The sequence below is a fragment of the Choloepus didactylus genome, chromosome 22, assembly GCF_015220235.1.
Source record: "Choloepus didactylus isolate mChoDid1 chromosome 22, mChoDid1.pri, whole genome shotgun sequence".
Lineage (NCBI taxonomy): Eukaryota > Metazoa > Chordata > Mammalia > Pilosa > Megalonychidae > Choloepus > Choloepus didactylus.
Window position 1 is genome coordinate 43,353,246 of NC_051328.1, and position 27,788 is coordinate 43,381,033.

The 27,788-nt window shown below is 50.1% G+C and overlaps 1 protein-coding gene across 3 annotated transcripts in view; it reads left to right on the forward strand.

Annotated features, from left to right (window-relative positions):
• ZC3H18 (zinc finger CCCH-type containing 18) overlaps window positions 1–27,788 on the forward strand; it is a 57,949-nt gene that overhangs the window by 21,104 nt on the left and 9,057 nt on the right. For all 3 annotated transcript variants that reach the window (XM_037815805.1, XM_037815803.1, XM_037815804.1), the window contains exons 7-9: window positions 4,849–4,966; window positions 6,348–6,616; window positions 26,759–26,950. In XM_037815805.1, the coding sequence (XP_037671733.1) occupies window positions 4,849–4,966; window positions 6,348–6,616; window positions 26,759–26,950 (579 nt within the window). The remainder of the gene's footprint in view (window positions 1–4,848; window positions 4,967–6,347; window positions 6,617–26,758; window positions 26,951–27,788) is intronic.

Genomic DNA, 27,788 nt, shown 5'->3' on the forward strand with positions numbered 1-27,788 from the left:
TTCTCCCCAGCCCTCCCCATGTTACCCAGGAACCAGAAAAACTGATGAGATTTTTCTCACATCCCAAAGCCCAGTAGGCGTGACCCTGTTCATGGCAAATGCTGTCTCTATTGTCTTTCCACCCCCAAAATCTTACTGCTGCTCTTTTCAAGTATAGTACCGAAGAGGTGCGTGCTGGTTGAAAGGAGGAGGCTCCTCTTTGGGTCTAACACAGAAAGTGCAGCTCCTGTCTGCCCCCTCTCCTGCTCCTCAGGGCCCCGCAGCTGTGTTGGAATCATCTCAGGGTGTCTCAGGAGCTGCATGGGTTCCCGTCACCTGATGTGAACGAGAGTCCGAGGAGCCTGATTGGTTTTAGCATTCTTGTGGTCTCGATGCAGTGCTTTTCCCGTTTACGTTTGCTGTTAGAACATTGTCCTCCCGACGAGTTGAATGCTTAAACACCAGGAAAGGGCACAGAAAAAAGGAGCCCGTGCAGTGCTTGTGCCTTTGGGTCAGTCGTCTTGACTTGAACCAACAAGGCCGTTCCCGGTCTCCATGTCCCCCGGGCTTCCTGACTGCAGCAGTGTGCGGGGGCCGGCACAGCAGCTCAGGCTGAGGGGGTTGAGATCTAAAGGCACAGCTGGAACATCCATGAGTCGACTCTGCTCTCTTGCTGCTCCCCCTGGGCACGTGGCTGAAGCTCTTTGGGCCTCTGTTTTTTCTCGTGTAAAGCAGGGGTGACAGTCTTGTCCTTCCTGCCCTGGGGGCCTTTGGCATGTCCTGGGCGCTGGTGTCTGCAGAGCCCTGTGAAGACCACAGAAGGGGGTCTGGGTGGTGCGGGGACCGAGCCTTCAGCTTTGTCCTGGCACGGGGGCGTTTCGTGGCTCTCCCTGCTGTTCCTGGAGTGCCCTCCACGTGTGTGTTCCGCTCACCTGCCATGGCTCTAAAAGCCCGCATGCTAGGGGCCCGGCCCGGCACACTCCAGGCTGGAGGCAGAAGACCAGGCCGAGGTTCTCTGAAGTGCCTTAGAGCCAGGTTTTCACATGTGTTTGTTTTTTACCACCCACTGTGCTTCAGAATTGACTGGGGGTCCTTTGCAAAATGCACGTGTTGTCCCCCCCCCCCCAACCCAGGGCTGGTGAGTGGCCATCTCTGGGTGGTCTTGCCATGGATAATGTTGGAAAAGCTCCGTGGCTGTTTCTGATGGGCACTTGGTTAGGAGCTTTTTGGTCAGGGACCAGTCAGGAGCCAGAAGCCAGAAGCCATGCTGGTTTTTCCAACCGAGAGTGTTTGCTGTGAAGACTTTTTACCTAGGTGATTGTAGGCCCAAAAGAGCCCTCAGGTACCATGGAGGCAGTCACCACCTGCAGGGGAGGGACGAAGGGTGGAGATGGGAACTGTCCAAACTTAGAAGCTTGGAGGAGGGGTCTTGCAGATCCGAAGTGCAGACCCCGGAGGTCAGGCAGGGGGACACCGTTCTGCTGGCCTCTGAGGTGGTGGCGGGGCTGGTCCTGCCCGTGCGCTGGGGAGCGGCTGCTGCCCAGTGAGAGCGTCCGCCCGGGTGCTGCTGACGGGGAGGGGGGTGGGAGGGCGCAAGCCCCTTCTGTCTCGCCCAGCCTTGCCGGCTGTCTCAGCACCTGCCCTGGGCAGGCCCTTCCTGGGAACAGCTGGCACAGCAGGGGTATGTGTGCAGCACGCAGAAGGGGGCGTAGAAGGCACAGCAGGAGCCTGGCAAGTGGCTCAAGCTCCCGGGACTCAGACTGAGTCTGGATCGGTGTGGCTTGCTGGGGTTCTGCCACGTGCTCACACCCAGTGGCAAGCCTGTGGGGTCGCTGCTGCATCCCAGCCTCACGAGGAGGAAGGGGAGCGCAACTCTGATTCAGTGCTGGGGCTCCCGCAGCAGGCCCAGCATCGCGGGGGGGCAGTGTCAGAAATGCTGGCTCTCACACCCCACCTCTGGCCCACCGTGTGGGGAACTCGGGCTGCTGGGGCCAGCGGTCTGTTTCCTACAAGCCCTCTGCTTGATTCTCGTGCATGTTAAACTTTGAGAACCACTGATTTCAAGAAATCCCCAGGCTTGGACCCCATGTCTAAATGTAGCCCTTTATTTTGTTCCTTGTCATTGAGTTTGGGGATGGGAAACTGCAGAATTGCCACCTAGATTCTACTTAGAGCAGCCAGGTGTGCAGAGGGGTGCTGCAGTGTGGGGGTGTGAGGCTCCGCTTCCCTTGTGGAACCAGTGGAGTGTGGCACCCACTTGAGAACGCTTTAGGGAACATTCTGAGATGGTGTAAAGGGCAAGAAAATTGTGTCTTAATTTATACCCTTTTTGGAATTAAACAGAATCTGCTCAGCAGGATCACTCGGTCAAAATAATGATTTTCCAGGCAGACACATCCCAGTTCAGGCACCTGTTCAGACACGTCTGTGTCGGGTGCTGGGGACATTCCTGGGACTGTTCTCCCACCTCTAGAGGAACGTGCAATCCAGAAGACATACAGGGGCCTGGGATGCAGGGCTGTCACCTGCGGGGAGTAGGACTGTCGAGGGTCGTTCCACTGCCTCGTGATTCCGCTTCCAGGCTCAGGGCCAGGCCCCGTCCGCTCCTGGCCAGGTCCTGCGGTGGGTGGCGACCCAGCTGTCTGTGGAGGGCCCCGCTCCTGGGGTAGGATGTTGAGGGGGCTCCAGGGGAACCAGCAGCAGCAGTTTGCGAGAGTTGTGTGCTGGTACTCAGAGAGGGGTTTAGGGGACAGGGGCTGCCTTGTTGGCATAGCGCTGAACTGAGTGAAGATTGACCGTCTTCCCGAGTAGATGGTGCGAGGAGTTTGGCCGGTGGTCCTTGTCCCCCGTCGGAGGGCGCTTGGGGGTGTGCCCATAGGAGGAGGTGGGAGGAGTTGTTCAGAGGTCCTGTGCTCAGACACGGGGGCCCTGATCCAGGGAGGGCCCGCGGTGCCAGCTGCTCTGGGTTCTCTGGAAGTGGCCTGTACCTGAGATCTGCTGGTCCCACTCCCATGCACACCGAGGGCAGGTGGGGGGCAGGTGTCAGCAGGGCGGGGGCCCGCACCTCCTCTGGGCCCCCCCCCCCGCTGCCAGCTGCAGGGTTGCTACTGAAAATGGAATCTTTTTCTTGAGAGTCTCTTCAGTTGTGTCATTTCTACTGTGTAGGAACATTACTGACTTACGTGCATTCTGTCCTCCCACTTTGCTGAATTTGTTTATTAGCTCAAGTAGGTATGTCATCGATTTCTCAGGGTTTTCCAAGTATAAGATCATATCACCAGCAAATAATGATTGTTCTAATTAAAGATTATTGGAGTAGTGTGAGGATTAGATTGGTTCAAAGAAGTCTGGCTGTTTGGAATGAAAAAAGGCTGTGTCATTTGCATCTCCAGCCCTGGGTTAGTCTCCTCACCAGGGCACACTTGAGACGGTGCAGCGAGGTGACTTAGAGCAGTGAGGCAGCAGCACCAGTGGGGCCACCCCAGGCCATGGGGACCTGAGATCGCGTCCACCCTGTTCCTCTGCGGAGATCTGGAGCTGAGAAACTCTTCAGGCTACATGTCCCACACACCTGTGGGTGCCCTTTCCCTCTCTTCAACCCACCCAGCCAGCACCCGAGGAAAGGAAGGGAAGTTACTGCCGATGCTGCCCCTGCCCCCAGAGTTCAGGCAAACCCCCCGTTGCCTGGGGCAGGTGCACGTGGCTCCAGGCATGTCTGGAGTTTACTTTCGAGTCCAGCGTGGGGAGGGATGGCTCTTAGCTTCCTCGCGATGCCGGTCAGTTTTCTTGTTGCCATTTGCTGGACGGTCCATCTTTGCCTGGTGAGATGCCATTTTTCGCACCTGTACTTGGGTCTGTTTCTGGACCATTCTACCCCAGGGTTCTGTAATCCTTCATGCACAAAACGACACTGTTGAATCGAGGCTCTCTGTGACGCCTTAATATCTGCAAGGCTATTTTGGAAAACATGAAAACATTTTTTTAGCATTTTCTTGGCTGTTCTTGCGTGTTTGTTTTTTCATGTGAACTATATTGTCAGCTGGTTTGGCTCCATGAAAAAGCTTATCAGTATCGTTGGGATTGCCTTGAATTTATAAATCCACTTAGGGAGAATTGACCTCTTTGTCAAGGGGCGAAGGACAGCTTTCCATTCACACAACTGTACTTTTCTGTCTTTCCAGGGGCATTTTAAAGTTTTTCACAAATAGGTTCTGCGCATTTCTTTTAAAATGTATTTCGTTCCTAGTATCTTGTCTTGTTGCTATTGTAAATGAGGTTCTCTCTACCCTAACTGATTGTGTACATAAATTTAGATTGTCGATTTCTGGTTGTTGGTTTTTCATCCTTCTGCCTTGCTGAGTTCCCCTTAGGCGTCATCACTGACTCTCTAGGCTTTCCCGGTACCTTCCTGTGTTATTTGCGGGTGGAGGCAGCTCCACTCTTCCTGGTTCCCAGCCTCTCCTTGGCTCCTGATGGTGCCGGCAGAGCCCGTGGCTCGGCCCTGGGGACAGGGTTCCGTCCTTGTTCCTGCCTCTCAGGCTTCCCCATGAGGCTAGGTGCTGACTAGGTCTGCAGCAAGTAAATGCGCTTATTACGGTAAGAAAGTCTCAATTCCTGTTTTCTTGGGTATTCGTCAGGAATTGGTGTCGGATTTTGTCTTCTCTGGGTGTAATCCTGTGATTTTTTTTTAGGTGTATTACTGTGTGTAGTGTATTAAAGGGTATCCTAACGCTGACTGAACCTTGCTTTCCTGGAATGAATTCTCCTCGGTCGGGGGATGTTATTTCCTTGGTGTGCTAACATTTCATGTGGTATTTTTGCGTTAGTATTCTTAGTGGTAAGATTTACTGTTTACTCCCTGTGTTTCAGCCTGGAGCCTTATGCAGATCCTTACTACGACTACGAAATAGAACGGCTCTGGCGCGGTGGGCAGTACGAGAACTTCAGGGTGCAGTACACGGAGACAGAGCCGTACCACAACTACCGGGTGAGTGGGCCCGGCCAGCCCTGCTGTCAACAGCACCTCTTCCTGCTTGCACGGGCCTTTCTGTGGGCGACTTCCGTTGGCACCATATACTCGTTTCAGGCCTAAATGGATTGGTTGTGGAGGGCAAATTTAAATCCGTTGGTTAAATCTGTGGTGGCTCGAGCACGGACTTCCCTGAGCCCACCTTTGCTCCTGCTGTGTTTTTTAGTTAGGTTGGATGATTAGTTTACTGACAGGAGCCTGCCAAGGGTAATGTCTCCCCCTGGAGCGTGCTGTTCCCGTCCCCATAGCCACAGCACTCGTCCTCGTCACTGATGGACTTGGTGAGCCACCTCCTGGGCCTCTGTTTGCCCGGCTGATGGTCCGATGGAGACCGTCCCTGGTGGCACTGCGTCCTGGGCCAGTCTGAGCCTCAGAGAGTGTGTCTGTCTGTAGTCATGTGGTTCCGGCCCGAGGGCCTGAGCCCCACATGTGTAGGGTGATGAGAGAACGCTGCCCCCAGGAGAGGGCCCACTTGGAGCAGGTGTCATGTGTTGGCTTCTGTGACAGCGTGGCGAGTTTTCAGGAGCAGAGGAGGGGGCTACCCAGGGCCCACCCAACAGTGAGCTGTGGGGATGAGAGGACCTGTGGCCCCAGGAAAACCTCCCGGCCGGCCTCACCATGGCCCGTGGCCCATCTGGAGCAGATTCCTGGCTGGGGTTGGCTGCAGGGATACCAGGCCTTGTCCAGTGGGCAGCCTGGAAGGAAGGAGGACCTCCTGGGGTCTCTCCAACCACACCCTCCCTGCGGTGCCCAAGAGAAGAGCCAGAGCCCAAGTCCCAACAGCTGGGCCCGTTCCCAGAGGCAGCATCAAGCCTGTCGCGGGTGCTGGGATTTGGGGGTTTGTTCTGTTTTAACCTTGAGTGTTAGAGCAAATGAGTAAGAGAGAGCAGCGCGACCAGTCAGAAGGTGTTTGAGGATTGCACCCGGAAAACAAGGGCCAGCAGTTTGGAGGTGCGTGCTCTGTCGCAGAGCTTACGAAGGGAGGTGCTTGATGTGTGTGGCGACGTGCTGCCCTCCCCTCACCTCAGAGGCAGCTGCTGTCTGCTCCGTTTTACAGAGGGGCTGGCTGAGTCCGGGGAGCTGCCTGGTTACCAGCTGGCGAACAGTTGGCCCTGGCTCCCCGGGGGGTGGCGGCGCACCAAGGCCACGTTCAGCTCTCCTTTAGGACTTCCTCCGTTTCTCAGCGTTGTTTCAGGAGAAACCTTGAACTGAAGCCCCCTCTTGAGGAGATTGTGCCCTCCTCCCTCCCTTCACCTGCTCTCTTCCGCTCACTCACGTGCTCTCCGTTGTAACGGGTTTAACGGTCATTTCTGTCTGTGTGTTTGGCTTTTTGACTAAGGAAAGGGAAAGGGAGCGCGAGAGAGAGAACAGACAGCGCGAGCGGGACCGGGACCGGGAGCGAGAGCGCGAACGGGAGCGCCGGCAGAGGGAGCGCGAGCGGGAGCGGGAGCGCGAGCGTGACAAGGACCGGCAGCGGAGGAAAGAGGAGTGGGAGAGAGAGCGAGCCAAGCGGGACGAGAAGGACAGACAGCACAGAGACCGGGACAGAGAGAGAGAGCGGGAGAAGGACAAGGAGAAGCCAAAGCCCCGGTCCCCACAGCCACCAAGGTAGGCACCCACCCTGGGTTTCGGGGTGCTTTGGGGCCCATGGCTGCTCACCCACAGTTCCCAAACCTAAAAGCGTGTTTGTGAAACCCCCGAAGCGTCCCCTCTGACCTGAGCCAAAGCGAGACCGTCCTCGCTGGCCGTGAACGTGCTCGGAGCTGGCTGAGGACAGATGGCGGGCGCTGCCCGGACCTGCTGTTACGTCACGGCCGCTCTGCTCCCGGTGACTGCCCTCAAACCCGAGCGCAGCCCTGGGCTGGGGCGAGGAGCTGGGTTTTGCAGTGCCTCTGTCCCTGCAGGAGTGCGGGTCCATGAGTCTTTCTGGGGAGAAGGGCTGGGGCTCCTGCAAGAAGTTTGTTACTCTTTCCGGGGTGGATCCTGCTGGTGGGGGGCTCAGTGGAGGAGCCGGTACGAGTGCTGCGGTGGGCAGGGAGTGCCCAGCCAGAGGCGCTGTGGGGTTGGGGACTTTCAAGCACGTCGGAGGGCGGCACCCGGGCAGAGCGGGTGGTCCAGAGAATCAGGAACTGGCTGAGATTTCATTGTTTGGGTTTGGGGCTGGGGTTTTACAGCTTTATTAGATGTAATTCACATGCTGTAGAGCTCACGCATCTGGTTTCCAGTGTGTTCACACAGCCTTGCACCAGTTGTCTCCACAGTCAATTTTAGAACATTTTCATCACTCCAGAAAGAAAACTTTCCCTGCCCATTTAGCAGACGCTCTCCATTACCCCAAGTCCCCAGCTGCAGATTTGCCTGTTCGGGACATTTCATATAAAGGGAGTCATATGCTATTTGTCCTTGAATTCTGCCTTCTTTTACTTAGCATAATTGTTTAAGGTTCATCCACATAGCCAGCATCACAGCTTTGTTCCTCTTTATGACTGGTAATATTTCTTTGTATGCATGCGACACATTTTCCTTATCAGTTCATCACTGCTGGACATTGGGCAGTGTCTACCTTTTGGCTGTTGTGAATAATGCCACCAAGAATATTCGTGAACAAGTTTTTGTGTGGATCTGTTTTCTGATCTCTTAGGATGTATGTTTAGGAGTGAAATTGCCAAATGGTAACGCTATGTTTAACTTTTCGAGGAATTGCCAGACTTTTCTGAATCACTTGCACCATTTTGCATTCGCACTAGTACCGTATGAGGGTTCCATTTGCTCCACACCCTCATCAACACTCATCATTGTCTCTTTTTGATTGCAGCCAACCTGGTAGGTGTGGAAGGGGATCTCGTGGGGGTTTTGATGTGCATTTCCCTGATGGCCGATGATGCTAACGATGTTGAGCATCTTTTCGTGTGTTTATAGGCAGTTCGTGTGTCTTCTTTGGAGAAATGTCTGTTCAGACCCTTGGCCCATTTTAAAATTGGGTTGTCTTTGTATATTCTAGAATAGGTTTCTTATTAGAAATATGATTTGCAAATATATTCTCCTGTTCTCTGGGTTGTCTTCACTTGATGTTCTTTTGAACACGAAAGTTTTTCATTTCTATAATGTCCAATTTATCTATTGTTTTTTCTTTTGTCACTTGTGCTCTTAGTGTCATGGCTAAGAAGGCTTTGCCTAACCTGAGGTAACAAAGACTTACTCGTGTGTGTTCTTCTAAGAGTTTTATAGTTTTATCCTTACATTTAGGTCTGTGATCGATTTGGAGTTAATTATGAGGCATGGTATAAAGATGAGACTCTAATTGCTTCTTTTCTTTCTAGAAACCCAGTTTTCCCAGCACCATTTGTTGAAGACTATTCTTTCCCCATTAAATGGTCTTGTTACCCTTTCCAAAAATCACTTGACCACAGATGTATGGATTTAGTTCTAGACTCTCGGTTCTGTACCAGTGGTCTGTGTGTCTGTCTGTATGCCAGGGCCACACTTTCTTGATGGCTGCGACTTTGTACTAAGTTTTGAAATTGTGATGTGCAAGTCCTCCAGCTCTGTTCTTTTTCAAGATTTTTTTTGGCTATTGTGGGTTCCTTGCATTTCCATCTGATTTGGGGATAAACTTGTAAATTTCAAATCTAAAAGGCAGTTGGGATTTTAGCAGGGGTTACATTCATTCTGTAGGCTGATTTGGGGGGTGTTGTAGTTTGCTAATGCTGCCGGAATGCAAAACACCAGAAATGGATTGGCTTTTATAAAAGGTGGATTATTTGGTTACACAGTTACAGTCTTAAGGTCATCAAGTGTCCGTCAACAAAGGGTACCTTCACTGGAGGATGGCCAATGGTATCCAGAAAGTCTCTGTTAGCTGGGAAGGCTTGTGGCTGGCGTCTGCTCCAAAGTTCTGGTTTCAAAATGTCTTTCTCCCAGGACGTTCCTCTCTAGGCAGCAATTCCTCAAAACTGTCATTCTTAGTTGCTCTTGGGGTGTTTGTCCTCTCTTAGCTTCTCCGGAGCACGAGTCTGCTTTAAACGGCCGTCTTCATACTGTCTGCAATCTGCAGCTCCTCTCTTAGCTTCTGTGCATTCTTCAAAGTGTCCCTCTTGGCTGTACTGTGCTTCTTCTGTCTCAGCATATATACTGCTCCAGTAATCAAGGCCCACGCTGAATGGGCGGGGCCATGCCTCCATGGAAACTATCTCATCAGTTATCACCTACAGTTGGGTGGGTCACATCTCCATGGAAACACCCAAAGGATTCCAATCTAATCAGCATTAAAACGTCTGTCCCACAAGATTGCATCAAAGAATATGGCTTTTTCTGGGGGACATAATACATTCAAACTAGCACAGAGGGCCTTGCCATCTTATAGTTTTAGTCTTCAAGCCCATGAACAGAGGGTATCTTTCCATTTTTTAGACTGGATGAAGTTTTAAGAGCCTTTATAGAAAGCCTAATTGATAAAGAACCAAAGTGAGTTCAGGGGGCAGTAGCCACCCTCTGTGAACGCCCATCTGCCATAAAGCTGAGGATATCAACAGGATTCCCTGTCAGGAAACTCTTCAGAGGCCTGGGGGCTACAAGCAAGCATGGATTTTTTGGTTTGTGTGTCATAAAAATCCAAATGTTGGGCTACTCTTGGTAAAGCAGAGCCTGGGCTGTGCTAGACCCAGTCCTGGACGGCAGCAGTGGCTGCACTGTTGGGGGTGGGGGGGCTCGCTCGCATGGTGCACAGTGGTCCCCACCCCGCTGCCCTGGGCCTGGGCACTCTCCTCACGCACCTGCTGCCTGGGCCCAGAGCCTTTTGAGCCTCCCAAGAGAGATGCTGGTTTTGTTCCAGAAATAACGAAAGTGGACCCTCCTCCCTCGGCCTGGACCCCGTGACTGGAGCATCCTTTCTTGGGTCCAGTTGTTTGTCAAGTAAAATTTCAGGTCTTTGTAGGCTTTCACTATAAGGCTGCTTCCTGTCCGCAGGCCGACCCCTCGCCGTCCGGGTCACGGCGAGTGGAGCTCCCGAAATCTGCTCTTTGTTTTCCTGCTTTCCTAACATTAGGGAAATAATAGTCATAAGATTTCAGAGTAAATCAGATAGGAGTCCATTTGTTAAAAGGCTATTTTGACAAACCTGTTTATGTTATAATAATCACTCTTAAGTTATTTTGAAGTTTATATAAAATTCGCTTGACAGAATAGCTTGATATTGATACTTCTTTGGCACATCTGTGGAAAAGGTTTGCTAAAGTTAAAGGGGAAAAACTGGGGGAGTTTTAACAGCTAATTTTATCTTGTTAGGCCTTTTAAAGCCCTTTGTTGGCAGAAGCCCTTTCCTAAAGTACTGGCTCTGTGGGTTTTTTGTTGAATTTCCCTGGAGACTTCTTGACACTGGGGAACACTGCTGGAAAGACAAGGGACCCCAGCACCACATGCTCATGCCCCACTTACACCCTGCTCATGCCAGCACCGCTGTTCACACCCTCTTCACACCTCGCTCATGCCAGCACCGCTGTTCACACCCTCTTCACCCCTCGCTCATGCCAGCACTGCCCGCCCTTTCACACCCCGCTCATGCCAGCACCACTGTTCACACCCTCTTCACACCCTGCTCACATCAACACTGCCTGTTCACACTCCACTCACACCCCACCAGCTTCTGCTCTCCTTGCTCTTGCTTCCAAGAGCTCTGATGGCCGGTTCCCCCGCCCCTGCAGGGCTTTGCTTAGACCCCTGTGCTCAGGCAGGCATCCCACCCTGCCCTGTTGTCTTGCAGGCTCTGGTTGCCCTGACACATACACTCACTGCCTGTTATGGTGTCCCCCTTCTGGAGTGTGGCCCCCAGGAGGGCAAGCATCTGGCTTGTGCACCACTGCAGGCTCGGCACCTGTCACAGAGCACGGCACACAGCTGCTGCTGCTCACTGTTTGATGGAGGCCACAAAAAAAAATTTGAATTTGGTAGCAACCTGGATGTTTATCTTATGTGACACAGTTGTATGTGCTAGGTTTGATAAAATTGTCTTCCCAGATTCATAAAGTGGCTCTGAAGAGCCTGGCCTCCGTGTACACCCACATCCTCATGTTGGTCGCAGAAAGACCCAGAAAGGCTGTTTAACCCCCAGGCAGTGGGTGTCTGGGTTCCAGCCTCCCTCTGCCTGTGTGGGTTTGCGGGCAGGTGCTGGGGCCCAATCTGCAAGGCTGCTCTTGTGGCCACAGGCTCCATCCCCAGCCCCTGGAGCCTCATGCCCATTTTCTAACAGCTGGGAGCTCTGCCAACCAGGCATCTGCATTTCCAGCTCAGGGACATTCTTTTGGATTGTCTGTTGGAGGATGGCCCTGTCAGGGTTCATCTCTTTATACCTCAAACCTGTGATCTCCGTTAGAAAAGGCCTGAGCCTCATCAGGTCATGATTCAGTGGGTTTGGGCTTCATCAGGTAACTTCCCACTCAATGACAAGTATGGCGACAGACAATAGTTTAAAAATAAAGAGCACTCAGGACAGGAATTCACCTTTAACACATTTTACTAAAGGAGCACTTAAGGTAAAAGGAACAAGTTCACAATGTAAGAATTAATTCATACATTGCCGAGCCCGGGAGCCCCAGACGCAGCTGGACTTGAGATCAGAGAGCTCCCTCTTGTTTGAGTTACAGAAAATTTGTAGCATCTTGATTTAGAGTAACTTTAATTAAGTCATATTCTATTTTTACATTAAATGATGCTTCATGAACGTGAATGTCTCACGAAGCAAAGCTTCTCGATCCATAAGTGGTTCAAGATCAAAGGAAGGTATCCATGTTATCAGAGACTTAGCCTTGAATGCCTATAAAACTCTATTGATATTTTTATTAAGGTATGAGTTCTGTAAGAGTGGTATAACACTTTACTTGTACAAAGTTTAAAAATCAGAAAAGAGATTACTATTACTTGTCTCTTACTTGTTAATATAGTTTTCTTATTTTATTTTAGGATTAGTTTAACCATTACATCATATTGATAAACATACATTTGATTAGGACAGTATTCAGCCTTGCTACAGTACTTATGACTTATCTATGATTAAAGTAACAGCTGCAGCCCATCCTGTTTTCACAGAGGACCAGGTGATTACGTGTTCTCTATATCTAAGAAGGCTGAGAGGGCCTTTCTGCTTTCTTGAAAATATTCACAGCTTTTTTAACTGTTTAGCTTCTCCTTCAGTGTAATTTTCTAATATGGGACTTGAAGGGTATGAGTCATCTATCCCAGATATTATAGTAAGGCCTCTCCACTTCTTATCATTTGGAAATTGTGCTTGAGTGTTTTTAGGTAAAAGTTCTGTTAAGTATGCTTTTATGTCAGAAGGAATAATTGGTTCTTTACTATTAGAACAGAAAACATGAGAGCAACAAAGGAGTCATTATTAGATTCCTCGGTAGAGATGTTATCCTGCGACAGCAAGATGTTATCCAGAGGCCAGCTGTCTCTCTGCTTGTGGCCCACGTGGTACTAAGCTGTGGGGCAGTAAGATTGCATGTGCAAGACAAATGCCCTTCTAGTGTTTATTTCTATTTTTGATGCTGCTTGATCTCTTCAGAGGAAAGTGTAATAGAAACCCAAAGAATGGTTTTAAAAGGTCATGGCCTCTGTCGGACCAGCCACAGAGGACCAACCCCTACCTCCTGTCTGGGTGCCACGGCCGACTCTGAGCTTGAGGGCTAAAGGCCTCGGAGCTGAGCTGAGCTAACAGGTCAGGGCTCAGGAGACACTAGACTTGGGCAGCAATTCCTAAAGTTGGATGCAGCTATTTCTCACCAAATGGAGCTTAATGTTTTTTCCTTCCTCCAAGGCTCACATCCCTTTCTTCCACTTTTGCCTCCGGTGGTCACTCTTGGCACGGAGCTCCCATCAGCAGGGACAGGGCCTCATGTCTCTTGATTTCGCCGGTCACTGGGTGCCACTGAGTCTGGAGTCTAGTCTCCCACCCCCGTGTCCAGTCCAGCCAGCCCTGCTGTCGGCCACAATGGCGAGGGTTTCAGCTGAACAGTGTGTCCAGCCCTGTGCGCCTCCTTCCTCTTCCCTCAGCCAGAGCAGGTGTGACTGCTTTCTCAGGAGGCAGCTGAATTTTCCTGGCGATGACAAATGTGGTCTCTCTTTTGGGAAGAGTCTTGCCCTCGACAGGCTGGGGATTTTTAGTCATCAGTGGGACGGAAAGAACATTCCTCACCAGAATAGGAGACTGGCCAGAATGTGCCGTTGTAGGGGGTCTGCCCTGGGACAAGACTTGGAGCGCCCACTGGACATCCTAAGTGGAGTAGGGGGTAAGGAACTGGAACCACGCGGGGGTTCTCCTGCTTCATCTGCAGCCCACACACTCCCTGCCACTCCAGGGCAGGCGGCAGCCGTGGGTGTGGTCCGTGCTGCTTGCGGGAGGGAATCTGCAGACCCCCACGGGGTCCGGCTGGGCAGTGCTGCCTCTCTGGGGTCTGGTGGCCAGCTGCTCCACACTGGCCTCCACTGGCCCACTCGGAGGCAGTGATCTCCTTTGGGAGTTTCCTCCCAGCTCTTCTCTGGCCCTCGTGGCTGGCTAGGGGGCACTGTGCTTCACCCTCTCTTCACCCGGGTTTCCTTGGATAATTATGTCTTTGAGGACCTTTTGCCCTTGGTTGTTTCTGGGCTATTTTTAGAATAGAACCAAACTTTTCAACCAGCTCTATAAAATGCGTGTATTTAAATAGGGAAAATCCCTTCTATGGAATCTGCTTCTAATCTTTATGGCCATGCTGGTGGGGGTGGCTGGCTTGGTGTTTGCAGGCTGGAATTTGAGCTGAGGCCAGGTCATTACTGTGCTTTTGCTTCGGCAAGTTATTTTTATTCTAGTTATAAATAGGATCTGTGAGCTGCCTACAGGGGATGCTGAGATGTTCATTATCTTTAAAGCTGTTTACTTAAACTTTCAGATTTACCTTTGAGGCTTTCCATGTCCCTTCAGGGGTGGAAGTTGAAGGCGTGTCTCATTTCCAGAGAAAACCTGCTTAGCCCTTACAAAGCGAGGGCTTGCCGTCTGCACCCCCACCAGCACCAATTCCTTCGTTGTTTCCTGGTGGTCCTTGGGGTCCTCTGAGTGTGTCATCCTTTTCTGTAGGAGGGCTGGCCAGTGTGGGGGCCCACACGTCCAGGTCGCCTGGTGGGGACCTTGGGGTCAGGTGCTGTTCGACTCCTGGAACGGGCGTGGTCACCTGCATCCGGAGCTCACAGGGGCCTCGGGGTCCTGGGTTGGTGGGAGGGATTTAAAGTTCATGGCCCCAGACGTTGGATCCAAAGTGTCCTATGTCTTTATGTGTGCTTTTCAAGGGCTGGTGCACATGGCTCTTTCTCCAAAGGGGTTGGTGACTCCCCCGGTACATTAGGATCCTTGTCGTAGGCTCACTTGCTGGGCTAGGGATTCTTACGCGCAGTGTAACTGACCTTGGACTTGGCTGCTGCTGTTCTCTTTTCAGTTTGTGTACTTGGTCAGGCGCTCAGACTTGCCCGTTGCAGGTGGGAATGAACCCGCAGATCTTGACTGTCTGAGAAGCAGGTTCGAAAAGAGTGGGGACAACCCGAGTCTTTGGCTGGCCCTTTGGACCCTGCTGTCTTCTTTACAAAAATAAATGCTGGGTCTCCCTTTGTTCACTTTCTCTTTTTAAAGACTTTTCCCCACGGCCTTCTTGAGAGAAGCTGTTTCTCATTTTAGCCTTGCCCTAAAATGGGTGCTGGGTTATTTACGCTTAGCCCACCGCCTGCTACGCTGCGCTTCGTCTCGGCCTTTGCGATGCTGTGCTGTTGGGGAGCAGCTCTTAGGGGTCCGAGCCCACTGGTTTCATCTCGAATGTTGGGAACACATGGTGCCTCCCACACCTTAGTGGTGGAGCATGTTTTTTGCACATGAGGACGGCGGTAAACAGATGCCAGGATGCGCGGCCCTGGGAGGAAGGTGGGTCCTGGTGGCCAAGAGGCTGGGGAGGCCCAGGTCCCACCCCAGAGCTTTTAGGGTCTGCTTCTGACAGCCGTGGATCGTTCTGTTAGCATGAAAGAAACGCGCCTGGGAATTTATTAACCCTTATTTTTCCTTTCTCATCTCTCGGGCTCATCTGTCCTAAGCACAGTTCGATGGCTTCGCTCCGTAAAAGTCACTCTGCTGGGGGCACATTTGAAGAAAAGCGTATACTTTTTTAACTTCTTACCCAGAAGTTGTCCTCCCATTTGATAAGATGAACGCATAGATAAATAGTCGTTTTGATTGTGTTAAACTCTAATTACAGAGGTCTGAAATCTGTAGATCTTAGATAAATGCAGATGTATACAAACATAAGCATGAATTGAAACCAGGAATGTAGAGTGCATTCAAATTATTACATGGTCTAAAGTTAGAGCTCTTTATTCATTGTGGGCTTTCAAGGGTTGGGAGGAGTGAAAAAATGATCAAGAACCAAAGACCATGTTAAGGTTTGGAAAAATCAGAAAATGCATCTTAGTGACAGGCCTCACCGCCTGAAACACAATAGAGTCAGTGACACCTACCACCACCTGACACAAAACAGTTTTTCTTTGTCTTCACCCAGAAGTTAGCATTTAAGTGCAGAGGAATGTGACTGTCATGACTCTCGCAGTGGTCGCCAGTTACGTTGCTCTCAGCTGGCTCATGAGTCATGATTCGGTTGGATGTTTCCCAACTCTGGGTTCCCCACAGTGAGTCCCTCCCCACCTCCCTCTCTGAGCAGGAAGGACTGCCCACCTGCCCTGCCCGGTCCCGCCCACCTCCACGGGAAGGAAAGGACTGTCTGTTGGTGATGGTGCTGCCACTCTGGCAGATTTTGGGGTCTCTTTTGGGGGCTGCCGGGCCTCTGACTGAGGATTTCACTCCCTGTGTCAGGTGCTGTGGACTCAGCACGTGTGTGGTGTATCTTGGAGGCTTCTGCTGGGTTCATTGGGAACAGAGTTGGGAAATGCTGATAGGAGATGCCCGTGACACCCCATTCCATCTTGTGTCATCATTGTTTGTATCTAGGTCCCTAGGAGTGACCACAAAAGTGACATTCAGGGAGGGCCTCGGGAGCATACAGGGTTTCCTTGGGTGGGCTTTCCTGAGGGAGGAGTGGGAGCACCCATGGGAGTAGGTGAGGTGCTTGGGAGCCTGGGGTCTGGAGACCCCAGCAGAGCTGGCCCTTGGCTGGGGCTCAAGCAGGAACGGCTGCGGCTGGGAGGTTGCGCCCGGCAACCCTGCACTGGGACGGGCACCCGGGCACTGCTCTGTCTGTGCCCCACAGAGATGCACGGAAGGAACCCAGGAGAAAAGACCATCGAGGGGTTCTTGTGTTCTCTGGAAATGAGCGTGAGCCCATCTACTTCCAGTTCCTGCTTGCAGATGTCATCCCTGTGGGTGTTAGAATCTTCATCTATTTTTATCTTTTTTTTTTTTTTAATCATTTACTCCAAACTTGGCAGCTGCTCGGTTGGAGTTCCCAGACACTCTGGGTGTGGCTGCTTTGTATTCCCTGCAGCTCAGGCTTCCTGGCTTCCTTGCCTGGTTGATGACGGCAGAGAGGCCAGAAGTGTGTTGGAGCTGACCTGGAGTCCTTTTTGTTTTGTTCAAAGGTGTGCTTTGCTTCTGGGCGGGTTTAGGTTCCTTCCTAGTAAAGATGACCTCTGCTCCTGGGCGTCTCTCCTGCAGCCTTGAACAAAAGACCTGGGTGCCCGCCGGGAAGAGGGAAGCGGGAAGACGTGGGTGGGCAAGACGTGGGCAGGTGGGCCGCAGGAAGGGCCACTTCCTCTCTCAGATTAGCTGGAAGGTTTTTTTCCTCCTCTCTGCATTCTTAGAAGGCTGCATGCAAATTCCGGTTTGTTCCTGACTGAGGCAATCCCTTGCCAGCTTTTATTCACCCCGGGTTTTCCCCCCACCCACGCCTTCAGGGTCAGTGGTCTCCCCCACAGCAGGCTGTCCTGAGAGCGCCCCGGGGGTGGGGGTGGGGAGGGGCCCAGTGGTTTTGTCCCTGTGGTCTTCTAGTTCTGGTTAGGGTACCCTGGCTGCCGGAAGCAGCTTCCTGAAGGGCTTCTGCTTCCTGGAAAGCGAAGCCACAGCCCTGCTTCTCTCTGCTGTCCACTGTCGGCCGGCAGGATGGGCCGGTCCCCAGAGCCTCTGAGACCCTCCCCAGCCCCATTAGCCTCCAGAGCACATCCACCCTCTGGGGACCGAGGTCGTGAAGCACAGTGGGGCCAGCCCCTCCAGGTGTTCCAGGGCAGATTAGCCTCAACCCTGCTCCCAGATTTTTCCCCTTACTAACTATGCCAGGTTTAGTTTGCTGACGGGCACACAAGTCTTTTTCATTCACAACTGACGATAGTTGAGCTTAGAGACCGGTATTGAGTGACTCTGATACTGAACAAGAGCGGTGGGTTCTCTCCGATGCCTGTAACAGCCCTTCCATGACACTGGGGTTTCGTAGAGAGACGGAGTTTAAGGTATGCGTGAAGCAGGAGAGCAGATGACTTATCAGCCCAAAAATCTGCCTCCCCCTGTCTAAGGATTCAGGGTTTGTATGGATTCAAACAAGGGGGATGGAGTTGCTACTGTTACCATAGTGAGGACACACAGGGCTGGGGCCAGGCTAGAAGAGCCGTCACAGCGGAAAGGTACAAAGGTGAGACTGGTTGAGTTTCAGTGATTTAGGTATTAACATCTGCCTGTTCTACAATACAGAAAGAACAACATCACTATAATGACTCAGGAACACAGTCACTTGTTGGTTTTAATTTCCAGGTTGCAGTTCCTCCCTTTTAATTTTGCCCATCCCTTGGTCTTGAGGGTATATGAGTGATGGCCATTCTGACTCCACGCTGCACAGGGTGTCACCACTATGGGGTGGGGGGTGAGACTAGAGCTTGTTCCTGGAGAATCTGGCACTGCCGCGTGTCAGGGCTCAGCTGGCATAGGAACTATCTGGAAGCTTTAAGTCTCTGAAAAATAAACTTAGTGAGTAAATTGAAAATTACAGGTTTAAATAAATAACTTTTTTTATTTTTTTATATTCAGGAATAGTATGGGCAGTATCTGGCTGAGTCCTGCATAAGAGTAACGTCCAGAGAGATCTCCTGACTCGATTTGAAATCTCTTAGCCACTGAAACTTTATTTCTTTTCCTTCTTTATGTCACAAATCCATTGCTAATTCCTCAGTGTCAGGGAAATTTACCCCTGGAAGTCATGCCCCATGTTAAGGGGAAAGTAGGAAGTTTATTTGCAGAATTTGGCTGAGAGAGAGAGAGACTACATCTGAGCAACAAAGAGGTTCTCTGGGGGTGACTCTTAGGCATTAATTATAAGTTGGCTTAGCTTTGCCGTTACAGAAATAAGTATCATAAGGGCAAGCCTCAGGATCGAGAGACTGGCTTATTAAATTGGGAGCCCCTATTGCTTAAGAGAATAGCAGGAATTCCCCAGGTGGGGAAGTTTAATTGTTCCACGCTTTCTTTCCCCAGTCCCTCAGAGGGAACTGGTAAATACTTCCGTTTTATGCCCCAACACTCCGAAGTGCATTAGGGCCTTACATCGGTCATGCAGAACACTGAGGTCTCACTCCCTAGTCTAGGTTCCAAGCTGAATCCGGTTGTTTACATGAGTTGACCAGGCAGGTTAGTTAGTGTGCCATGGAAAATTTTAATTTTGGACAAAATAAATCTCTCTTCCTTTGGTATCACACAGAAGTTAAAGTTTTAAAATATCTTTTATCCTCTGTTCTGATTTACTTTAGTCCTAACCAGGTCGTCTGCATTCACATTCCTAACTGAAGTCTGATCTTTTTCAGCATCTTTAACAGTTGCTGTCTTGGGCAGTGTTGCTAATGTAGTGCTTCCAGAGCTGCAGAGCTCTGGGTCTGTGTCTCGGGGGTCACAATAGACACCCAAAGTTCCAGGGTGCTTCCAGGTTATACACAAAGTGCTCAGCATCTCCGAGTTGAGAAGTAACAGTTAGAGCTCAGGAGTAAGTGTGACTGCTCCAAGAACTTACAGTCTGGGCCCTAATTTTCTTATAAACTTTTTCTAAATGAAGCTACTCCTAGAAATGAAAACATTGACAGTTGACTTATATTGGGGTCATCAACCACAAACCATAGCAGAAGTTTTGTCCTGTCTCCCTGTTCTTGTTTGCTAATGCTGCCAGGATGCAAAACACCAGAAATGGATTGGCTTTTATAAAGGGGGTTTGTTTGGTTACACAGTTACAGTCTTAAGGCCATAAAGTGTCCAAGGTAACACATCAGCAATCGGGTACCTTCACTGGAGGATGGCCAGTGGTGTCCAGAAAACCTTTGTTAGCTGGGAAGGCACGTGGCTGGTGTCTGCTCCAAAGTTCTGGCTTCAAAATGGCTTTCTCCTAGGATGCTCCTCTCTAGGCTGTAGTTCCTCAAAAATGTCTCTCAGTTGCTCTTGGGACATTTGTCCTCTCTTAGCTTCTCTGGAGCAAGAGTCTGCCTTCAACGGCTGTCTTCATACTGTCTCTCATCTGCAGCTCCTCTCTCAGCAACTGGGCATTCTTCAAAGTGTCCCTCTTGGCGGTAGCTCCTCTTCAAAATGTCACTCTCAGCTGCACTGAGTTCCCTCTGCCCGTCAGCTCCTTTATATGGCTCCACTAATCAAGGCCCAACACTCCGTGGAAATGATCCAATCAGAGTCACCACCCACAGCTGGGCGGGGTGCATTCCAAAGAAACACTCAAAGAATTACAATCTAATTAACACTGATAGGTTTGCCCACACAAGATTACATCAAAGATCATGACGTCTGGGGGGACATAATATATTCAAACTGGCACACTCCCCTTTACACATTTACCAGGGTTATGTTAATTAACAGATAGAACATAGTTTACATACCTGCCTTGCTTCTCTTTTAAAGTCCCTGTTTGTTGAAGATGAAGTTCTAACTTATAGCTGACCACATGTACTTGTAGGGAAGCATTAGAGCAAAGTAGTATAACTGACAAGAAAACTTGGTTGTTTCCATGATCTGTAACCTTCATTTAAGGATAACTAAACCATGATGAACGTCACACTGTTGTCTGACATCATGCAAATCAGTATCAGGATATAATGTAGACAGTGAGAACGTTGTCAAGTGTTTAGGAATTTTTTGCAATCTCTAAATATATCAATAACGTTTTGCCTACACATTCAGCCAACAGAAGGATAGAAAATCCCTTTTAATTACTGTAATACCTCCCAAACACTTCCCATGTCCTTTAGGAGGGCAAAGTGTCAAACATTGTCAGGTTTGAACTCTACGGTAAACAGGAAAAAATGGGGTACTGTGAAACAATATTTGGTTCCTTATTTAACCAAATGACAACAAAAAGTCTTCTAAAATTAAGGATAAGGTCAACATAAAAATTGGCAAGTATATTATTCTGATATGACATGGAATCTTTGACTTCTAGACAGAATAAGAAAAACTTCGGTTAAGAAAAACTTTTTTAGAACCTTCCATTAAAAGCAAACTAACAATCTGCATTGTCTTAACAGAGAGAAAACTAAATTCCAGTTTTGTATGAATACAGAGTTTTCTATTGGAGGTTAAGAAATCTGTTTGCATAATATCTTAAAATTAAGAACAACCTCAAAAGCATCAAACTGAAAAATATACAATATTTGTTTAATTTGTCCCAAACATAAATCCAGTAAATGTTTCCACGGCTTTCAAAGGCCTTTTCCCTTACTTCCTGAAATATGGCAATTAGATCTTATTCCGTTACCCCTATCCCAAGGCTATTTATATTTTAATAATGATGTGTTTGTTGCGGTTACCATTGCAAAGATATTGCAAAAAACATTTCTTAATTGGGGAATTCTCTCAGAACCATGACCTGTTCCATAGCATTTCCTCTCTGCTCCCCGCCTCTCCCCGTTCCTGATCTCCAGGCCCAGTAGGAAGAACCCTAAACCAAGCCCTCCCTCCTCTGTATTTCTGCACCCCAGCCTTCCCTGTGTTGGTCTTGGCTGGGCAGGCCCTGGGGGCAGGGATGGGTGAGCCAGAAAGAGTGAGGCCTGTTTTTTAAGACCCCGCAGAGGCCTTAGTGTTGGTGAAAGCTCCTGGCTCCTCCTTTTAGTTGTTCCCAGTTATTAGATCCATTTCACCTAAAGCTGGGACCCAGACACCTGGAAAGTTCTTTGCCTTTGCCTGGGGCTGCCCTCTGGAGCCCTCTGCTGCCCTGGGAAACCCCAGGGGCCTTTCTTTCTAATGTCCAGGTATCTTTACAGTAATTACAGAAAGTAAGGTTTTGAACCCTATGCCTAGAGGTTTTTGTTTGGTCTCCCCCTCCCCTTTCCAGGAGTACTAATTATATATACAGTGTGTGTATATATATACACATATTTATCTTGAAGCAATTCAAACCAAGCTCTTTTAAGAATTTTTGTTTGCCAATTTGGTATTCCCATCCGGAGGTAGGAAAATATACATTGCACAGACACAAATAGAAAGTTAAACACACACAAAAAAGAGAAACATAGAAATAAAAAACTCACAAATTTGACCCTACTTTTTCATCCTTTTCTGGCATGCTTGAATGTTAGCCCCATTTGGGTTTCCTCCTCTCCTGGTTTATTGGCCCCTGGGTTACAGGGTACAGGTGGAGCAGAGGAAGGAGTTAATAACAGCTCTAGTAGATCCTCCAGATTTGAATCAGGGAAGACATTTTTTTCTCTGCTTATCTTTACAGGTAAAATTTTATATTTTCTTGCCAGCATTGATTGCTGACAGAGAAAAATAAAGGTTGGAACCTGCATCATCTCATCCTGTTTCTGCTCTCTCTTGCGGAACAGCTCTAACTCTAACACAGGGCTCTTTCCATAGAGCATTCTCAGGCCATTTGTCTCCTGATTCTAAACCACATCGAGGCCAGACTGTGTTACAGAGATAAACCATTCCTTGTTTTTCCATAGGCTCATAATGAAAATCTTTCCAACTTTTCAAGACACAGCCCAAGGGGCTACGCTTAGGAATGCCACCAGAATTAGACTTTCCCATTCTAAAGAATTTCAGTAATCACTAACCAGCCAGGAACACTTAAACAGTACAAACGCAATAACAAACCAACTAACAATTGAAACAGACACAACACACCAATTAATAACAAACCAGGACACCAATTAACACTCAAACAGGCCTTAAACATTTACTGTATCTAAGTAACACACCAGTCAACAGTTAAACACACATCAAACACTTAATTTTTCATTAAATACCAGTCATTTGTTGGATTATGTATTTTCCAGAAGTAAACTCAACAAGGTCAGGGCAGGGTCTTGCACCCCGTACAGACAAACACAGTTCAGGGCCTCGGAGCTCGTACAGAACGGTGCCCAGAACACAGACAGGTCAGAGGTCAGAGCAGGGTCGTTCTGGAAGTGGGACCCAGGGCCCCAAGCCCAGGGCCAGGGGACTTGAACCGCCACACTGACTTCCCGACCCACCTTTACCTTGGTGACCCACTCACCTAGTCAGGTGTCCGGACTTGGAGCTGGAAACCATTTCTCTCTTTGAAGCATCCTAAGGTGCTGAGGGTTTGAAGTGCCGGCAGGGTGGAAAAAAACCCAGTTACCTAAGGGAGACCAGCAGCTGCAGAAGGCTCAATTACTGCCCTTAGCTGTCCCGCCGGAGCTCTGGAGCCCTGGGCATGCAGATGCCTGGCTTGCTTCTTAGGAATGTGTGTCCCTTAATGGTCACCGGATTGATGCTGAACAAAAGCATTGGGTTTTCTACCCGATGTGCCTAACAGCCAATCCATGACACTGGGGTTTCAAAGAGAGAAAGAATTTCGTGGTACGTACGCACGAAGCTATAGAGCAGATGGGCTGTCAGCCCAAAAATCTGCCTCCCCAAGTCTCAGGAGTTCAGGGGTTTTACAGTTGTGTACTCAGGGCTGGGACCAGGCTAGAGTGACCGTCACAATAGTAACTAAACCAGGCTGAGATCTGGCCACGATAGTGTGAACAAGGGTGAGTAATTTCAGGTATTAACTTCTGCCTGTTATACCATAGGGAAGGAAAAACACCTATATAATGTCTCAGTATCATAATAATTTGTTATTTCTTAATTTCTTGGCTACAACGTCAACGTGCCCTCTGTAAGTCCCTTTGGTTCTTGCGTTCTCCTTCGAGGTCCCCATTAGGAGATGATAAATGAGTCACCAAAAACCCAGTGATCAGGAAAATTCCGAGGAGCGTGTCCCAAAGGTTTTCATATGTATGAAACTTTGCAGATGTGAAAAATTAGTTTAAACAACAATGGAGCTGTTTTTTGTAATAAACGTAAAATGTGTTTTATAAAGTCTGGAAAACTTTATAAAGGGGGAAACAAAGGAAGGGAAGATTACCTAGCACCAATGTCATTGTTACCATCTGGGAACTTACTTTTGTTTGTCTGCCAGGATTGTGATCACCCTCAGCCTCGCCTCTGTCCCCCATCCCTGTTCAGTATGATACAGGCATTTTCCCCAGACAGAATTTCTAGATGATGTCTTTATTAATGACCCACTCAGTCTTTCTTGCCAAAGCACCTTCCATTAAGTCGGTGATCCACACTCTCCAGCCAAGTCTGAAAGCATTTTCTCGGAGAGTCTCAGGAGGGGACGAGCTGGACTTGGCTCGTCTGCGTTGGTGAGTGCTCCTCTGCAGGGGGAGCCTCAACAGCAACCCCACAAACTAGTTTGGGTGCCACCTGCACGACTGTCTCCAGGCACGCACCACCTGTCCTAGTTCCTGAGTCACACCTTTAAACTTTAATACATTTGAGAGGAAACTTGCATCTTTGCTGTGGCTTGAACCCCAGTGTCACCTGCCACTGGGAGTCCCTGTGGGAATGTGGCTGGAAGCAAAGGTCCTTGTCCGGCCACATCCTGAGCCCTCCTCCGAGCCCACGGTGGCCACGCTGGCCTCCCCACTGGGCTGGGAACCAGCCCCTTCCGCGGGAGAATGAGCGTGCGAGGGGCTGGCTCGGGGTGCTGAGTGGGCTCAGGCCTGTCTTCTGGCTCTGCCCTGCAGCAGGGGCCACTTCCTTCTGAAACAGACAGTCTCGTGCCCAGAGTGAGTGAGAAAGGTTCCTGGTGAGAACAGGTGGGGGCACCGGGGGTGCCTCTCTGGAGCTGTGCTTTTCTCCCCGTGTGGCAGGGCTGAGCCATCCTGACCCCGACCTGTGAGAACCTGATGACCAAGATACAGTTCCCTGTAATTGCGCTGAGAATTTTAACACAGGAAGTGCACAGGGGAGAGCAGTTTTGTCAGGGCCTGCAACAGGCTGGAATTGTCGGATGGGTTCTCACTTCCTTCCGGGGTTACTTTTCCAGAAGGATACATTTATGTGGCAATGTCTTTCTTGGAATTTGGCTGAGATGCAGGGATGTAAGGCCTCGATTTAGTGTGTCCTCAGGGCAGTTTTAAATGTGGGGTGTTGCTCCTGGCATGGGGTTCTTAGCAAACATTAGGGGTGGTTCTTGTTGGTTGATTGTTTATAAAAACAGGAATAGGCAGAGGTTTTCACGTTTTATCAGGTAACGTGACTAGATGCTGGTTCACAGTAAAGCCGTCCCACACAGTGCTGCTGCAGAGCAACCCACTTGCAATCACGCAGTAACTAAAAATCTAAAAGGAAGGGGGTGGCAGGACCTTTTCTGAAGAAAACTTTATAAACCTTTACTGACACCCATAAAAGAAGACTCAAATAAATGATGAATATTATTAATAACTTTAATGAAATTCCAGCAGCAACAAATGGGGGGGGGGTGTCTCCATCACACCATACCCTAAAACAGATGCCAGGCGAACTAGAGTGGGGTCGGAAAAGAAAGACATTCTGAAAGAACTGAGCGATAAATGGAGGTGAACGTGACTGAGGAGAAGGGAAGGGCTTTCTAAACCTAAAAGCACATTAAAGAAGAGAAACTCCACAAGAGGAAGAAAAGAGATATTTGACTATTTAAGACTTTAAACGTTGTGTGTTGAAACACCACCCCAAACAAAATTCAAAGCAAATAACCCAGGAAAAAAAACACAGGATAGTTAATGGATTGCAGTCCTTAATGTATGAAGAGCTTTTTAGAAAACTGGCAGAGAGCAAGAGCAGACAACTAAAAAAAATACTCAGAAAAATGGAAGCCTTGCATCAGAGTTACCATTTTAAAAATTGTACGTTTTTATTAAACAAGTGAGAGGCTGCTTTCTGTTTCTACAGCTGCCAGAATGTTTTCGGTTCATTTGCCTCTGTTTGGGGGGCTAGTAGATTTTCCATGACAGTCCGGGGGCCGGCACTGTGGAGAGTGAGACGAGACGGGCGAGCTCCCGGCCACCTTCTTCGACCCATGAATTCCAGTTCTTAGGAATTCGCTCTAAAAACAAATCAGGTGTCTGTAAGGATTTCTATCTAAAGGTGTCGTTGTAATGTAATTTATTTTAGGTTAGAAACAACCAAGTGTAGAGGTGGTTGGATTCTGTAACGTCCGACGGTGAGTGTTTGCACAGCAGTCGGACACGGAAAGTCTGTGCCACGAAGCAGCCCGCTGAGTGGCAGGGCCCCGGCGTGTTTAAAGTGTGCGTGTGTGTGTGCATGTGTGCATTTCCCATAGAAAACAGAATAAAGGCCCACAGGGTGCGCACAGAAATACCAAATGCTGGCTCTCCTTGGAGAGTGGGCTAACAGGTGATTTTTATTTCTGTGTTTTTACTTTTCTGTATTTCCCAAAATTTTTTTAATGAAATTACATAGTTTTTTTAATTTCTAAAAATACATATCACAGGATCAGCAGATTCCATTACATTGGGCATTTATGTTCTCAGTTTTTCTCTAATTATGAGTAATTAAAATTAAACTCTTTTGTTACTAGTTCTGGGGCCTGGATTTCCTGTTGGTTTTAAGTAGATGTGTTTTGATCTGTGGAATGTTCCGCAGAGGTGGAAGTGCCACCTGCTTGGCGCCGAGCCACCTTCCAACCAGCAGATGCACCACGTGGCCTGTGGCACCCTAGACCCGGGACTGCGTCTCCCAGCCCCCCACAGCCCCCAGTGCTGCCTCTGCCCACTGAGAGTTGTCAGGGCGCTCCCGCAGAGCTTCCTCGGCCGTCCCTGGCCGCTCAGTGGGCAGCTGGGGCCTGGGTGTGCAGCGTGGCTCCCGCCTCGGGTCTGTGGTTTTCTACTTTTTTTTCCTTCCCAGTGTCCTCTCTGCTGCCCACGCACCAGCACCTTGCACAACTTTGGTGGCCCCTTGGTCCCCTTCCCGGGATCTCCTCAGGATATTTTCTGGGTGCGTTTAAACCAGTCTTTTTAAAGATAAGGCTTGGGCCTGTTCACTCAGAAGCTTGGTGTTGCATTTGTAAAGAAAATGAGCGCCCTGTCCTTCTTTAGTTTCCTCAGTATCTGCTGCACGAGCCCTGTGCCGGCTCGAGAGCTGAGGGGGGGCGGGGGGGGGCATCCCGTCTGGCCCAGAGCTGGCGCTGTGCTGGGGAGCCAGACGCTCAACAAACAGCCCCAGCCTGTGGCAGTGAAGTCCTGGGGGGTTTCCTGAGGAAGAGAGCGAGCCCTGCTCACCTCCTGGGGGCCAGGCTGGGGAGTTGTCGCCCACTCTCAGTGTGGCCCCGTACTCTCCAGGAGCTCCCTGAACGGGAAGCCGGGGACCGAGCAGCTGCCCTCATGGCCTCTCTCCCAGCAGTGTGGCACTGAGATGGGTGGTCGAGAGTCGCTCACTGTTTGCTTCTGTGATTGTAGCCGTCAAGCTGAGCCACCAAAGAAGGAGGCAGCCTCAGCAGGCCCACAGGTCAAGCGGGCGGACGAGTGGAAGGACCCCTGGCGCCGATCCAAGTCTCCCAAGAAGAAACTCGGGCTGTCAGTCTCCCCTAGTCGGGCACGGAGACGTCGGAAAACATCAGCCTCATCGGCCTCGGCCTCCAATTCCTCCAGGTGAGGAGACCAGCCTGTCAGGCTGCTGGACAAGCGCCCAAACCTACCCACCCCGCTGGCCCCGCTGGTCACATCCAGAGGACCCGGTCAGGCTGGCTGCTGGGGAGGCAGGCTCCCGGGGAGTGGGGCTCCAGGAGGGTAGGACTGGACGGGGCCCTGGTTTATTCTTCAGAGAGTTACCGAGTAACTGGAAGGTGCTAGAGAGTCAGGTGCTCAGAACCTGGTTAGGGGCCCATCCGCCAAGCAGACTAAGAGCAGCCGGGGTGGGGACACTGCACTGGGGCCGGTGGGCGCCAGTACTGAGAGATGAGCCTCTCTGCACTGCCAGAGCCGGGCCGCCCCCTGACAGGAGGGGGCGAGGGGAACCCCTGAGCCCCTTTGGAGAGAATATTGTGACAGCAGGGTCAGGCCACAGGCAGAGAGCTGCACGGGGATCCTGCAGTCCAGCTAGTCAGTCTTTTACCTCTGGGAGCTGGGGTTAGCGATCCAGCAACTCGTACGCGTTACGTTAGGTGTGAACAAACAAGTTAGTGTATCGGAGGTGATGAAGCTGGGTCTCTGCTGAGAAGAAAAGAGAAGGAAAGGGGGCAGTGGGGATGAGTCCCGGCACTGGGCTGGAACTGGAGGTGTGACTCCAGGGTGTTCAGAGGGATGTGGAGATGGCAGGCTTGTATACAGTTAGTCTACACACATGCGCTTATCAGTAGCTGCGCACCTCTGCACAGGGATCCAGGGCACCGGAGAAGTGGCTGATACCAGGGCTGGGCATCAGGTGAGCCTTCATCCTGCAGAATAAAATCTCAGCCTGCACGTTCCTGCTGACTAAATGTGATGGAGT